Source organism: Pieris rapae, chromosome 19, assembly GCF_905147795.1.
Source record: "Pieris rapae chromosome 19, ilPieRapa1.1, whole genome shotgun sequence".
Taxonomy (NCBI): Eukaryota; Metazoa; Arthropoda; class Insecta; order Lepidoptera; family Pieridae; genus Pieris; species Pieris rapae.
This window is the reverse complement of record NC_059527.1, coordinates 5,566,089-5,581,548: the sequence shown is the minus strand read 5'-3', so window position 1 is coordinate 5,581,548 and position 15,460 is coordinate 5,566,089. Positions and strand designations below refer to the sequence as shown.

The window sequence follows — 15,460 nt, the reverse complement described above, 5'->3', positions numbered from 1 at the left end:
AACTATAGTAGCAAAGTCTATAAAGATGTGTAAACTAAGTCAAAAAATTGCATTGTCGCAAGTCAATACTTTAGTAACTCGGCGAAATAACACTACATCCCACAAACCAGAACTATGTGGCCACCAGCTGATATATTACGAACCCATTAGACAGTGTTTCAAAAAAGAGTGTAACAACTATGATCCCTCCGGTTATGTGTGTTTATAGGCAGTGGTATTACTTCCATCAGGTAAACCTCATTTGCCCCAGATATATAAAAAATATAGAAGGGTTTAGTTAGGTTTAGTGTTTTATTTGTGAATTACTGGGGCTAAGCTTTTAAATATTACTCAACGATTCAAAATCATTAAGATTTAAGAAGAATTTTCAGAGGTTTAGAACATTTGTAGTCTATGTATTTCAGATGATTTAAAACATAATTTTTATTACATTTATTTAAACCAGTATTTATTTTCTAAATTATGATTGCATAAATATTTTGTGTTGGGTATAAAAAATAAAAATACAAAAATGTAGGTATAAAATTTATTAGGCTATCTATATACAGATTACACTACAACAATTTATAACTATTTTAATAAACGCCCATTTCCATCAATGCGTCAATGTGTTCTGTTTCTGGGGTTATATCAATTTCTACGGGTTCCGATTTCATTTTGAGTTTTGTATCCACATTGAAGAATCTGAACAATTTTGTTAGAGATATTATTGAATAAGCTGAATGTGAAAGCCAGTTTTCAACCATTTCCTTTAAGACCAAAAATGCGGAGGCAACTTGAGTTGATACTTTCGTTTCTGGAAAGATAAACATTAATTATAGGAAATAAATTATTTCTGGAAGACTATCCTGCTATTACCTGACGAAAATGAGTAAGAATCTACAAACGAGTATGATTTTGACACTAAAATAATATTTATCATGGCCACATCATAAGACGTACTAAGTGCGACCGAGACAGACAGATAAATATGACTTCTGACCAAAGCCTCAGGTAATGCGACTACTATGGTAATTATTGGTACAAATATAATTATTAATAACCAAATTAATTTACGGCCTAACATTTAATAATATAATTGCCTAGAAAGAGATATTAGTGGTAAGACTAGTTTTAGTTAAATAAACAAATGAAATATACTCACTTGCGTTGGAATGTTTGTTCAAATCGAAGAGATAGAGGAAGAAGTTAAGCTGCAAATACAGGTCTTTCTCAGTGTATTCTCTAAACATCAGTCCCTTTTCACAATGCCGGCACACCGGATATCCGGCCGTGAATGTCTGAGGCAGACGCACTGTTCGGCCGCCACACGCCGGATCCTCGCACGAGACCCACCCCGCATAATACTCGTTGTGATATTCCCGTATTTGCAAACTCAACTGATTTTGCACACTCGCCAAATAGTCAACCGGTCGCAATTCGCACTTTTCGTTTTGACATTTCTCTAAAAACGTCACACTATCTCTATCCCCTTTCAGCAACGTATCTCTTATCCGATTCTCCACTTTACATCTCTCGTTCACGCAAACAAAGGTGAACTCTCTACAGTGCCGGTACTTCTCTTGCTCATTCTCAACTTCGTACGTTTCCGTGTTTTCTTTTTTCGCCTGACGATATCCGGACGGGTCGAGGCCGAGGCAATCTGCCACTCTCGCCGGCTCCATACCTTCGATGGGCTCACATATACGGGATATGACCGGATGTAGCTGATGCGCTAAATAATATCTGTAGTCGATTTTGAGAGTTTCCAAACTTTTTAGTTCCTCCACGTGGTAGGCCCTTTGGGTTGCCGAGTTCGCGGTTCCGTCTTCGCATATGATGTAAGGGACTATGTCGCCCTTTTTGAATCGGCGACTGTTTTTACTATTCAGTCGGAGGGCGACTTGTACGTGCGGTTGAGCGTGCTTGTCGGCGTATTCGTTCGGGTTTTTCGTAAGTTGTTTTGTTATTGTTAGAAGCGATAGCGGTATCTGATTGCTCATGAGGTCATCTTTCAGCTTGTTTAAATGATTCTGAATGCTTTCAAGCCTTTCGTCAGCACTTTGTTCGGAGAGGATCTGGCTAAGGATGAACTTCCCCGCTTCGGCCGCTAACTGGGACCAATCTCGTCTCACAATGTCCAAACCTTTGTGCTCCTGAGCGTACACCAATTCCCCATTTTTATTTCTACTCACAACTACGGCGGCATATTTCTTCTTTTTCAACAGCAAGAGATACTTGAAAACTCCATCGATATCCAACTCGATTTGTTTGTACTTTTTATTGATCTCCCGTTTTAGATCATTTCCGATTCTGAATACTTGATCGTAGTCTAAGCAGTTTGTGTTTATCATCAAACTGTCGGTGTCTCCGTAGACGACCTCATAGTTAAGTTTTTGGACGATTTCTTTGGTATCCATGAGGATTTCTCTGCCCTTCATGGTGACTAGCGCCGCCAGCGGCTTTGCATAGAACCTCGAGTGTGCGAATCCGAGACACCCATACATAGAATTTGCAGTCAGTTTCAAGGCAGTCTGTCTTATATTATACTGCATGTATTGTTCTGGGGGCAAATCTGGGGCCTTCATTAACTTTTTGACTTCCCTCCTACTCTCAACGAGTTTCCGAATTTGTGTTGGTAAAACTCCAAATTCAGTATTAGGTGCAGGAAGGATCAGATTGTTTATATCGTCATCGGTATTTGTAGTGATTCTTCTTTTTATAGTCGTGAAACACACGTTGAATTCTTGTATAATACTTGGGTACAAAGAGTTGAAATCCATTAGAAGAATAAGTTTATCGTAGAAGCCCTTTTTCGGATCAAGAACCAATCCACCAGAATAGGCCGCTTTTTTCTTTCCCTGTTTCTTGTTGACCGCTTCCTCTTCATTTTCATCTTCGACGATATTTTTCTTTCCGTAAACCTTATCAGGGACGATATAGTTCTTCTCGGTGAACGCATGCAGGAGCAAGAACTCGTTTCTCTCAGACCGACCCCCCAAAAGCGTCCTAGACATAACGTTACCGGCGATTTGAGTAATTTGCAACGCCAGTGGTAAAACGTTGAGTTCGCACATGATTTTTAGAATATATGAAGCATCTTGCATAGTAAGCGTGATGAGTTTGAGTAGATCGTCGCTGTTTTCGTAGTATCGAGGTAAATCTTCTAGGGCCACTTCTATTCTGTCGCCTTCTTTCATCTTCAGAACATTAACGCACAATGTATCCAGATCGAAACTTCTCGCTCTAATTAATTCCATAGCTGAGATTTTAATATCGCAAACGAGTCTTCCCAAAAAGGCGTCTCTGGCTGCAAATCTTTTCTGTGGGGCCACAGATCTATTGAGCCTGCCTAGACGAGACCAATTCGGTATCTTTAGGTCTAGAATGTTTCCTATTAAGAGGTCCTGTTGGAATCCTTGCAGATCGTGACCGATGACCAGATCGGGGTCCAATTTCCAAAACTGAACCATAAAGAAGTTTAATAGTTCTCTTTCTGTGTCACATTTGGTTAATTTTGTTGCTTTGTACTGCGGGAGCTTTTGTTTAAGATCAATTGGCCATAATTCATTGCATTTTGTCATTACTGTAAAGAAATTTTTTTTTCAAATAAATGTCTTTAGTATATATGTATTTTAGTAATACTTTATCCTAAAAAAATATTTTTTTTTAAATCGAAGTGGGTTGGGCAAAAGAGGAAAGTAAAAAAAGTAATTTTTGAATTACTATTTTAAAGAAAAACTTACCACAAAAATGTTGTTGAAAAGGTGGATTAGGGGGTGGCTTGTGTATTGGAAAACTGCTGTGCGATAAACAGCTTATCATTAAGATTTTTGTTTTATTTGTTTTTGCATCTGTCACTGTTCTCATATTTATCTGAAATTATATTTTTCACAATCGAAAACATTTCTTTATACTGTTTAATTTGTTATATTGTATAACAAGATTGCTTAGCCCGGTTAGAAATAAAGAAAATAAATGTTAGTTAGATTTTAAAGAAATATACATATGTTAGATTTATGTTAAAAAATCTCGCCTCACGTTCCATCCGAGCACTAGGTACACACACAAACATAATAACACATTTCTGCCTACTCTATATAATATAATACATCTTTTTTTTCACAATGATAATCATAATTTGATATCAAATCGAAAAAAATTTAGTGGAATAAACAAACCCAGGACGATACGCAATTCAGGTGGATAAGTAACATATTTTTAAATCTTAAAACACTTTGCTTGAATATCTTGGATAAGTTCATTAAAAGTAAAATCAGACATTATAATAAAACTAATTACGCTATATATAGTTATGATGCACAGATCCCCGTTATACAGGACGTTGCGTTTACTGAATATTATCTCAGACACTTTCGATATATTTGTATGTTCGCAGAGTGAATTCACAGTAGCAATATTGTGTATATCATGTGTTTAATATGTACTTTATTATATTTTATTAAATGTTTCTCGACATTATCGTATTGGCATAGTCTGTGAGGATAATGTATGTATTTATGTTATAAAAAAATAAATACTAACAAATTAAGAGTTAAAAAAAATATATGTATGTAAATGTATTAAATTTTTTTTCGGGTTTGAATCCCAATGGAATGATTTCTAATTTTTCATAATTGGTGTATTTGTGATTAGAACAGGTCTACTTACGGCCGCAATAATAACAGGAGGAGGTTCCAAATCTTCACCACTCCTAATAACATTTATATTTTCCATATTATCACAACTTGCTTCCAGTTTGCATAATGACACCTTTGCACCAACACTCTCAGCTTCAACAACTTCAAGCCAACAAGGTCCTTTGATCTTCCTTTCAAGGAGAAACAACTCTAGCGATGAAGTGTTTGCTCCAAATATATGAGAGAATGTGAGATATTTCTTGTTAGGCGGCGGTGGAATGGAAGCCTGAAATTATTGTAATGAATAAAGACTTATAGTCAATATAGCAGGATACATTAAAAAAGAAATTATACCAGCTATTATTTATATAACTCATCTCAAAAATAGCAAGGTCAAGTTATGTTAATGAAATGTTATTTATATTAAACTATTTATTATTATCTCACCGTATACTTGACTTCCAGATAGTCGCACTGTGCAGGCACATCTGGTATATTAAAACAATAATTTTTAGTAATCTTTCTCGACTTGAACTCTTTTATACCCAACTCAGCCGCCACAGAAGTGTTAAACTCTTGATACATATCCATTATACCAACCTCCTCATCCGTAGGCTCTAGTGTCACTGGGTCTAATTTCTAAAACATAAATAAACTTATTAGAATATATTTTATTTACAAAAGCAGTATATAAAATTAATATAAACTGTAAAATAAGGTTTTAGTTCTTGAAGCTTTATTAGTGGTGTGCCTAGGCTAATTCTAATTAATGATGTTATAGACTCCTATAAAAATTAAACAATTAATGTTTAATATTAATTGTAATTTTTTTATAGTAAATAATCAGAAAAAATAGAAGTAATTTGAAAACAACTTACATATTCTCTAGGCAGCAGGAACATTTGACGGTTTATATTCTTTACAACTAAACAGCATGAGACACAACCCGCTTTCTTATTAGTGGGATTCACATACACTTTACCAAATAAGTACACTACACCTGGTTTAACAAATTTATCCTCCCAGGCATCTAACCAATAAAACCTGAGCACCTTTTTACCATCTTTATTACTTTGAAGAGGCAATTTACCATCAGACTGTATGGAAATAATATTGTTATCACCAACTTGTTCATTCCATGATGTATGCAATGGTTTCAATTCTTTAGGCGACTGCTTCTTTACTGCGAATATATCAAAGTCCTCATTGAGAAATTCTTCAGCTACATCTGTTATAGTATTAGATGAACTAGGTATTTCCTCTTTTATGTTAACAGCAGATATAGCATCATTACTAAAATCATCACCCAAATCAATGTCTTGTGTTTGAAATTCCTCTATGTTTTGTATTTGTGAATCTTCAAGTTCTTTTTTAATTTCTTTATCTATTTTCCAAGTGCTTTTTTTTGGTGAACCTCCATTTAATTCTAGCACAGGTTTTTCCTATAATATTGACAAGAATTTTAAATATACTAGAGTCTACACTAAATATATAAAACAAATCTTATGATACAGCACTTATCTTTTTTAACTTACAATTTCCTGTTTTACATTAGGTGGATCTTCAAGTACTATTGTGGGTTTAGATTTTTTTACAGCAGAAGTTAATGACTTAAAATAATTCTGTGCATCCTTTTTGCTGGAATCAATACTACTCAATTTGTGTATTTGGGCTTTAGGTTTTACTGTTGCTGCAGCAGTGCCATCTAAATCAGACATTATATCTGACAATATATTGTCATCAGATATTTTTACATCCTGAAATTTTTTTAACTTTCCATTAAACAAAAAATTATTGTTCACAAATAAATAAAATTATTCTTAGAATGCATGAGCGTAATATAAAACTAATAAGATGCAGAACCAACACAGAATCATTTTGGTTATACAGCTAATTTAAGAACATTACATACAATAACAACCAACTTGTGTTACCTCTTTTTTCTTTGCTGGCATAGCTCCCAAAAGATTCTTAATATTTCCTTTTCCTATAGGGGGAGCAACTTTAGCCTTTCTTTTAACACCTCTACCACTCTCTTTGCTGTCAGGCATAGCGTACGAATCGTCAATTTCATCATCATCAAATATTTCACGCCCATCCTCAACATAGCCGGTACCATCTAAAATATGAATAATTAAGAAAATTTTGTATAATATTAACACGTTATACACGTACGAAAGTAGACTAAAATTATACCGTCTTCAATCCAATCTTCCTCTTGTCTTTGTAACACGCGATCACTATACTCTTTTTCATCCACCGTATCATACACATTCTCTAACTCATCTACATCGTATTTATTCTTAGATCCTTTTCCCTTTAATTGTTTAAGTTTTTCAAAAGCAGATAAGCGACCATGTTTATCAACTTTTTGCCGTTTAGCTCTTTGACCAGCTGTAAAGAAACAATACGTGGAGTTACTCTCATTAATATCAAAGTTAAAACAACAGCAATAATTTCAATAAACATTTACCAACAGAGTCTCCCATGTTAATAACTTTCACACATTAATTTCGTTAAAGAACATACATTTTGCAAATAAATGTATCACAGTATCACTGCAGGAATTTGCAAAACAAAGTTTAGACTTTGTCGTTGACATTCCAAACTGGCGCCAAAATTGACATTACAACACGGATTTAGTTTTTTTTAATTAATTTTATGGCCTGGTAACGAGACCTTTAAGCCACATAGATATAGTAGAGGTACACATTACCTATTGATAATGGTGTTAATGTGATATAATAGTGATATATACACAGATGTACTATATTATTATTTTATAACCATTGAAGAGCGAAGAAAACTGTTGTTTTAAAAATAATCTGCAAGCAACTGAAGTTAGCTATTTAGTCAACATTTTAAGACGTTTTGTGATATTTAAAGAAATGAATCCTATCACCTATAGGAAATACTTTAAATTAATAATGAACCTGTATAATTATAAAAGAACTGACTATTCACTACATGCTATTGTAACTTTACTTAACATGCGCCCTGCCTCTAGTATAGTGCCATTAAGTAATCTGTGGTGCATAATATTTTTGTCTTGATCTGTTGCTAAAAAAAACTAACTAATAACTATGGTTATTTGGTTTCCGTTACGCGCCAAAACGTTTATTTTGTTTTGTTTGGTCAGTAAGCAGTATCTGCATTTATTTTAAATTAATAATTTAGTGAGTTCTTTACAGGATAGAATAAATAGATATCGAATTTAATTATGGCTATGCGAGATTACACTGCCGATAGAGGTAAATTGCAGTGTAACCAGTGGTGTAAACCTTACCTACTTTTACCGTTTAACAAAAATAGGTACTTTATGTTTCAGAGTCATTTAAAAATTTCTTTATTGACTTTTGCCAGACAGACGAAGATGGAGCAAAGTTTTTTAAATACTCTGAGCAGCTTACCAAAGTTGCTCACAGGGAACAGGTAATGTTAAGTAATTGAGGTTATAATTGTATCCGTTTGCATTGTTTATTTATATTTTTGTTTGTTGTAGACTGCCTTTGTGGTTGACTTGGATGATTTACACGAGATGAATGAAGAGTTATGTGCAGCTGTGCTCAAAAATACGAGACGATATACTACCATGGTCTCCGATGTAGTTTATGAAATGCTACCTGACCACAAGCACAGAGAGGTTACATATTTTCATTAAATAATTATTTCACATCAAATTACTGTGTGTCAATTAAAACAATGTTATATCTATCTAAATTTGGACTAAGTAATTTTTTATATGTTTTAGGTTGAAGCAAAAGATGCATTGGATGTATATATAGAGCATAGAATTATGTTGGAATCAAGAAGTCATAGGATTCCGGGAGAAATGCGAGACCCTAGAAACAGATACCCCCCTGAACTTATTAGACGATTGTAAGCGTATTTATAATATATAATTACAAATACAAATTATTTAAGATGGTCTTCTCTATGTTGTAAAGAAGCAGAGGTTCTGAATCTGAATCCTGAATTGATTATTATATTGAACACATGGGGGTATTCAAAAATGTCATAAGCAGACTTACTGCAATTTACCCCCCCCCCATATTGTCACCATAAGTAAGCAAAGCTCTCAAAAATAATAGTACATAAACAAATGTATGTTTCCAAGCAATACCGATATGTGTAAATTATTAGTGTTGACATAATTGTAATCACCAAATATGAAAATCAAACCTACTGATTGGCCCGTTATTGTATGAAATCCTGTGTCCAATTATATTGTGAATAATAAACTATTTTTTTTTCTTGTAGTGAAGTGTATTTCAAAGACTTAACAACATCAAAATCAGTGCCCATCAGAGATGTAAAAGCTGAACACATTGGCAAACTAGTTACAGTCAGAGGTGAGTTGCTCTTATTCCTTGGTATATTTTATAGTTACCTTTGTCTAGGTGAAATAATTTTTAAATATAATTAAAAAACCACAGATACTAAAAGAGGATTCAAATGGAAATTTGTTTAAATGTATATAAAATGTAAAATGTATCTGAACAAAAGGCTATTATTATTATTAAGTGAAATATTTACACTTTTAAAACAAATTTAATTGCATTTTCCAGGAATAGTAACCCGTTGTACCGAAGTAAAACCGCTACTCATAGTAGCTACATACTCATGCAGCGCTTGTGGAGCTGAGACATACCAACCAGTCCGCTCTCTACAGTTTACTCCGCCACCTGCCTGTACAGCAGATGAGTGTCGTGTTAATAAGACTGCTGGACAATTACACTTACAGACACGCGGTTCACGGTTCCAGAAGTTCCAAGAGATTAAGATACAGGAGCATGTGAGTGCATTCTTTAAGGGCTTGATACATAAGATTTCCCTTACGGCTCAAAATGTCTGTCTTGTTATTTAATGCTATTTTGGGTTAAGCATGCTCCTACTTAAAATGAACCTATTACATGTACCTAAAGTAAATACAAATTATAGAGGGAGGAACTTTATTGTATTGTTATTTGTCGAACAGATTTAATGTGGGTTGGAATAAATTTAATAAAGGGTTGCCTGGAAGAAATTGCTTGTAAGCGATAAGGCCGCCCTTTGCCTTATATCTTTGGTAACTGTTTTTTTTTTTTTTTTGTTATGTGTGTTTTTGTTGGCAATAAAGGAATATAATAATAATAATAATGTGTTAAAGACATTAATATGTTCACTACGAGTGTGGTGATAGCAAGGAGAGCTTTGACACAAAATTATTACGATCATTATGAATTCATTGTCAACTGATTATTATTTTTTCTTTTTTGTTCTACAATCAAAATAACAGGCCATTTTTCTTTCTTATTTATAGAAAACTATATGTGACGATTTTTAATTGTCCCATGTTGTTATGTATACATCTATTTCTGTATTGTGCTTTAGTAATTAAATAGATAAAATACTATGAAGCCAGTGATTTTTTAGTTAATATATTTGCCCTTTTTCAGTTAATATATTTGCCCTTTTTCAGTCTGACCAAGTGCCAGTAGGCCACATACCTCGTCAATTATCAGTGTACTGTCGCGGTGAGACAACACGTCGCGCTCAACCGGGCGACCATGTAGCAGTTACTGGGATATTCCTGCCGCTGCTCAATTCTGGCTTCAGGCAAATGGTTCAAGGGCTGCTATCAGATACCTATTTAGAGGCGCATGTAAGATTTTATGTACATATTAGTAAAACGCTTAAAAACTATATTATTCATAAAATTTAATTTTTTTAAATATCAGTTCATTGAAAATTATGTTGTGTCTGTCTGACACATATTGGGTTTGCCATTGGTTTCCTCAGTTTTCCTTCTCCGTACGAGCGATGTTAGATGCGCACAGAAACGCACAAACTACGATCAAACCTATATCTTCGGTGATGAAGCTAAAAACACTAGACCAAAACCACTTTCGCGATATATCATCCTAGATTTTATTTAGTTTTATAAAATTTTACCTACGGTACATTAAAAACAATGAATAATGATGAATATTTAGGCTGTAACATGTCTAAACCAAGCTGACGAAAGCGAGCTGGCAGAAGCTTTAACCGAGGAGGAGTTAGCGGAGTTGGCGGAAGACGATCTCTATTCTCGTATGGCGAAAAGCCTTGCGCCAGAAATATATGGCCACGAAGATGTCAAAAAGGCTTTGTTGCTGTTGCTGGTTGGCGGTGTTGATAGGTAAGGTTCTGTTCTGTTCTATGTGCCATTGCGATGTTGCCATTTTTTTAATATTGTCACTATATTTTTATATTGTGCATTTGTATTTTATTTTGTGACTACATTTTTAGTATATATAGGGCCTGTTTCACAATGTATGGATAAAGTGCCAAATAGCTATGCAACACATAAATTATTCGAAAGGTAAAAGTTCCAAATAAGATACTTCGCATTTCATGACGTATAGCGCTATCTGACAGTCGTGAAACGCAAAAATACTATTTATCCTACCAATAAGTAACAAATAGCTTATTTGGAACTTATCCGGACATTGTGAAACAGGCCCTTAATATATTGACGTTATATTTGCCAGCTAAATATTGTCGAAATGGTCTAAATATACCTATATAACTAAATAAATGATTTTATTTAAAAACTTTGATTACAAACCCGACAAGCATAAGTAAATTTTAGAACTCGTGTTTCTAATCATCAGACTATAAGTCTACATCGTATATCACCATAGGTTTATAGTTACATACTTATTTTATTTTCAAAACCCATACGCCTATAGGCTTGCCTGAGAATAAAACTTACAACTAAATTATTTATAAACATTCTTTACAGACGTCCAAACGGTATGAAAATTCGTGGTAACATTAACATTTGTCTCATGGGAGATCCTGGAGTTGCCAAGTCGCAGCTCCTCAACTACATTGATCGCCTGGCTCCCCGCTCCCAGTATACCACTGGCAGAGGGTCTTCTGGAGTCGGTCTTACCGCTGCCGTTTTAAAGGTATACTGAAAAACCTGGTACATACATGTATATATTAATTTATTTAATTAAAGCAAAAAATATTCTATTATTTATTTGAGTTGGAGAGTTTGGGTTCTATTCTCAGCTAAATAATAAATGGATTATTAAGACTTATTAAGTCTATTGCTACTGAGTATTTGACCTTTCTGGTAGAGAAAACTTCTTTGTTTATTTAAATAACATAAAAATTTAATGTCTCACAGGATCCCTTCACAGGTGAAATGATGTTGGAGGGTGGGGCATTAGTGTTAGCGGACCAAGGCGTGTGCTGTATCGATGAATTTGACAAAATGGCGGACAGCGACCGAACCGCTATACATGAGGTCATGGAACAGCAGACCATCAGTATTGCTAAGGTAATGTTGCTTTTGATTTATGATGATCATGAGTTTGTCATTTATTTTTTTATACCCATACGATTTATTACAAGTTAAAAAAAAATCTTTGTCTAAGATAGTTTTACGCGAGAAAAAACGTTTTATGAATTGAATTTTAATTATTATAACTAAACTATGATTATTTACTATGTATAATACAAAGAAGTTAACTGAATTTTTTTTTGACGTATATATCGCTAAACAAATTCTTAAATTGCCTGAGCTATTTAACTTTTTTATAAGACGTTATCACGTCAAAAACGAATGAATTTACTAGTAGATTGTTAAATTTCAGGCTGGTATAATGACCTGTTTAAACGCCCGGGTGTCGATCCTTGCGGCTGCCAACCCTGCATATGGACGGTACAATCCAAAGCGCACCATTGAACAAAATATACAACTACCCGCGGCTTTGCTCTCCAGATTCGATCTGCTTTGGCTTATACAGGATAAACCTAACAGGTATTTTATTTTTTTAACAAAACTAAAATTTTATCATTTGTGTAAATTTGTTTTAATGTCGCCACATAAACTAGAAATTTTTATCGAAATTATAATTACATGTTTAAAAATTATCCAAACCAACCAAAGTTTTTTTTACTCATTTTCACTCAGTAAGTAATGTGAAATGAAATGTCATTTGGCTGATAATTTTATTTTCATTCAAATTGTCTTGCATACACAGCGAGAAGAAAAGAGATTTAAAAGAAAGAATCCTTTTGCATAAGACAATAAGAGTGAGTATTTAGTCATTAATGCTAAACAGAAGTAAAAAAATAAAATCACAAAGAGTCTTAAATATCCTTTATATGCAACACTTATATTAATTATTAGTCTAAACTTAGACTAAATCTTTATATTCTATGACGTCTCAGTGAAAATGTCTCAGATACATATTGGTCATCCTGTGACTTGACCAATTTGAGTCTTTTTTGACAATGTTTTTTCTGCCATTCTAAGTAAATTGCTATAACGAAGTGAAAACAAATCTATAGATAAATATAGTAATATACCTTTTGCAAATTTTAATTTGTTTTTTATAAAAAATAAAAATAAAATCCTAATTTATACATATATTTTCCCACAATGAATATTATTTTTTTGTTCCAATATAGATTAGTATTAATAAATGTTAATTATGTAGTATAAATATTATGTTGATTTAATTCCCAGAGACAAGGACTTAGAGCTAGCCAAGCACATAGCGTACGTGCACCAGCACTCGTGTCAGCCGCCGACTGAAATACGCGCTCTGTCTATGCGACTCGTCCGTCGGTACATCGCTCTCACTAAACGGAAACAGCCAACTGTGCCTACCCACCTCACTGATTATATTGTTTGTGAGTATTAAAATGTATATTTATACCCTGTTATATTTGCAAATGCAAGGTTTTTTCACATGGAAAAATAATAACAATGACTGGAAAGCTCTATCTGAATTTTAACTTTATTTTTTAAACATAACCTGCATTTATATTTTGTACACTTACAGCTAAGTTTTAAATGAATTACTCATTATTAATAATAATAAACTATTACTGGATGAACCGAGAAGTTGTATGTTGAATTTATAGATTCAACTAAATTAGCAAATCCAATAAACTCTTTAAATTTAATTGTTAATCAACTCTGTGACATATTATGACGGTGACAGTAACTCCATTGCTCCGCATGTTCTGAAAAAAAAAACTCAAATCCCAATGAAATTTACTGACTTATACTAAAATGGTAAAATTTCAGCGTCGTACGTCGAGTTACGTCGTGAGGCACGTAACAGCCGTGACGTCACGTTTACGTCAGCGAGGAACCTTCTAGCAATACTGCGATTGTCTACCGCACTTGCTAGACTGAGGTAATGTTTTATTATTTAAAAAAATAAACGGTTTTGTGAAAGATATTGAGTTCCCCTGGATGATACTAAGTATAAGGATATTCTCGAAAAAAAAAATTATAGCTAAAACTGTCTCGCCTGGTATAAACCGTGTCTGGTATAAACAATATTAAAAACTATAGGGTGTTTAGTTACAGATTGATTACATTGCAATGTTTTTATTATTTTGTTCGCGTTCTAATGCCATTTGGAAAGTACGGTTTGCATGAAAAGAAGTACTTCTTCCAACAAATTTTTCATAAGGTATTTGTTAGATATAACGTCACTATGGCGTAAATTATTTTTGATTAGTATTGTATAAAGAAATTTCTGTTGTTTTCTGACAGATTATCAGACATGGTTGAGAAGGAGGATGTGTCGGAAGCCATTCGTCTCGTGGACATGTCCAAGCAGTCCCTCACTCATGTTGAAGATAATGTGCAAAGGTATAAATGTATAATGAAATTAAAACTAGGAAAAAATATAATAGATCTTTATCTGTTTAATTGTAGATTATGTAACGTAGCAAGTACTGATTTATAATTATCTATGGATTAGCGCGCAATTCGAAATTCAAATAAATTTTATTCGAAAGCCGTGTTAATTTCTACTCCATTTGTTTTTAGATGGTTTTTTGTTTTATATAAGTAGAATGCAAAGACAACTTTGAAGAGACCAGAATAGCATAGATTAAAAAAATCTTTGATTAGATTTTTATCTACACCATTTCATGCAAATAAATCATTTATATAGAGTTAAAAGTAATTAAAACTTATTAAAAACAGGGGTATAAGTGCAACGGATCGTATCTTCGCCGTGGTTCGTGAACTTGCCGGTTCCAATAACACTGTGAAGGTAGCCGACGTCATAGAACGCTGTGTTGACAAGGGATTCAAGCCAGATCAGGTGAGAATTTATTCAAAATGTTAATGACTTAATTAGCTAAATTATTAAATGTTCATAACTCTTTGTACAAGCTGAAATTATAACAAACATATAGACTCCAAACGAGTCTGTATGGAATAATTTTGTTTAGTACTTAAAAGCGTTTTTTTTTTTAAATTAAACACTGACGTCATAAGATTGAAGGCGAGACTGACTTAATCTCCCCTTTTATTGGATATTTTTTGTATTGTGTATATAATGAGGGTTGCCAGTTTTCTCGCGATGTATTTTTATTGATGTTGGTAATGGAAGTATAATATTCATTTCAGGTGGACGCATGTATCGAAGAGTACGAGAACCTCAACGTATGGCAAGTGAACCAAGTGCGGACCAAGATTACTTTTATGTAGACATGTCTTTTTGTTTTAAGTGTGATTTTGATAATTAAAAAAGAAGTTCAAATAATTCCTTGTGTTTTATTTTGTGGACTGTTAACTAAATACTTTATGTATACTCTGCATATACTTTCTATACTTTCTTTCTATAAAATCCTTTTTATACGGTTAACTATCTATCACTGTCACTAGAAAGATTTTGAAACAAATATTTCCGGGAAAATTTACTCTCAAAAGATGTTCCATAAATTTTGATATTTTTTTTAATACAAAACGTGGGCAAGCAGGAAGGACACTTTTCTGATGTAAGTTATACCGCCGCCTATGAACATCCAATACTAGAACGCTTGTGAGTGCG

General features: G+C 33.5%; 2 protein-coding genes across 2 annotated transcripts; one reads left to right on the top strand and one right to left on the bottom strand.

Annotated features, from left to right (window-relative positions):
- Positions 1 to 512: 512 nt before the first annotated feature.
- Positions 513 to 7,220, bottom strand: LOC110995284 (DNA polymerase alpha catalytic subunit). The gene is made up of 10 exons (XM_022262368.2): positions 7,093 to 7,220; positions 6,816 to 7,013; positions 6,554 to 6,738; positions 6,155 to 6,376; positions 5,498 to 6,061; positions 5,067 to 5,258; positions 4,651 to 4,905; positions 3,726 to 3,855; positions 1,145 to 3,565; positions 513 to 796 (listed from the first exon to the last, which is right to left on the bottom strand). Exons 1-10 carry the CDS (start codon positions 7,106 to 7,108, stop codon positions 576 to 578), a joined length of 4,404 nt encoding a protein of 1,467 aa, XP_022118060.2. The 5' UTR covers positions 7,109 to 7,220; the 3' UTR covers positions 513 to 575.
- Positions 7,221 to 7,708: 488 nt separating this feature from the next.
- LOC110995301 (DNA replication licensing factor Mcm7) lies at positions 7,709 to 15,172 on the top strand. The gene is made up of 16 exons (XM_022262387.2): positions 7,709 to 7,870; positions 7,948 to 8,051; positions 8,122 to 8,262; positions 8,371 to 8,498; positions 8,880 to 8,971; positions 9,188 to 9,414; positions 10,081 to 10,263; positions 10,595 to 10,779; positions 11,386 to 11,554; positions 11,779 to 11,931; positions 12,248 to 12,414; positions 13,126 to 13,292; positions 13,693 to 13,804; positions 14,170 to 14,268; positions 14,608 to 14,728; positions 15,037 to 15,172. Exons 1-16 carry the CDS (start codon positions 7,840 to 7,842, stop codon positions 15,115 to 15,117), a joined length of 2,160 nt encoding a protein of 719 aa, XP_022118079.1. The 5' UTR covers positions 7,709 to 7,839; the 3' UTR covers positions 15,118 to 15,172.
- Positions 15,173 to 15,460: the final 288 nt, after the last annotated feature.

What these genes read in the sequence shown, in the direction of transcription:
- LOC110995301 (XM_022262387.2), top strand. Translation starts at nt 7,840, where the DNA reads ATGGCTATGCGAGATTACACTGCCGATAGAG. An exon ending in CCTGAACTTATTAGACGATT is followed by an intron (nt 8,499 to 8,879) that starts GTAAGCGTATTT and finishes TTTTTCTTGTAG; the next exon opens with TGAAGTGTATTTCAAAGACT. An exon ending in AGACCATCAGTATTGCTAAG is followed by an intron (nt 11,932 to 12,247) that starts GTAATGTTGCTT and finishes GTTAAATTTCAG; the next exon opens with GCTGGTATAATGACCTGTTT.
- LOC110995284 (XM_022262368.2), bottom strand. An exon ending in ATCTGGAAGTCAAGTATACG is followed by an intron (nt 4,906 to 5,066) that starts GTGAGATAATAA and finishes CAATAATTTCAG; the next exon opens with GCTTCCATTCCACCGCCGCC. An exon ending in CTCCTGTTATTATTGCGGCC is followed by an intron (nt 3,856 to 4,650) that starts GTAAGTAGACCT and finishes ATATAATTTCAG; the next exon opens with ATAAATATGAGAACAGTGAC.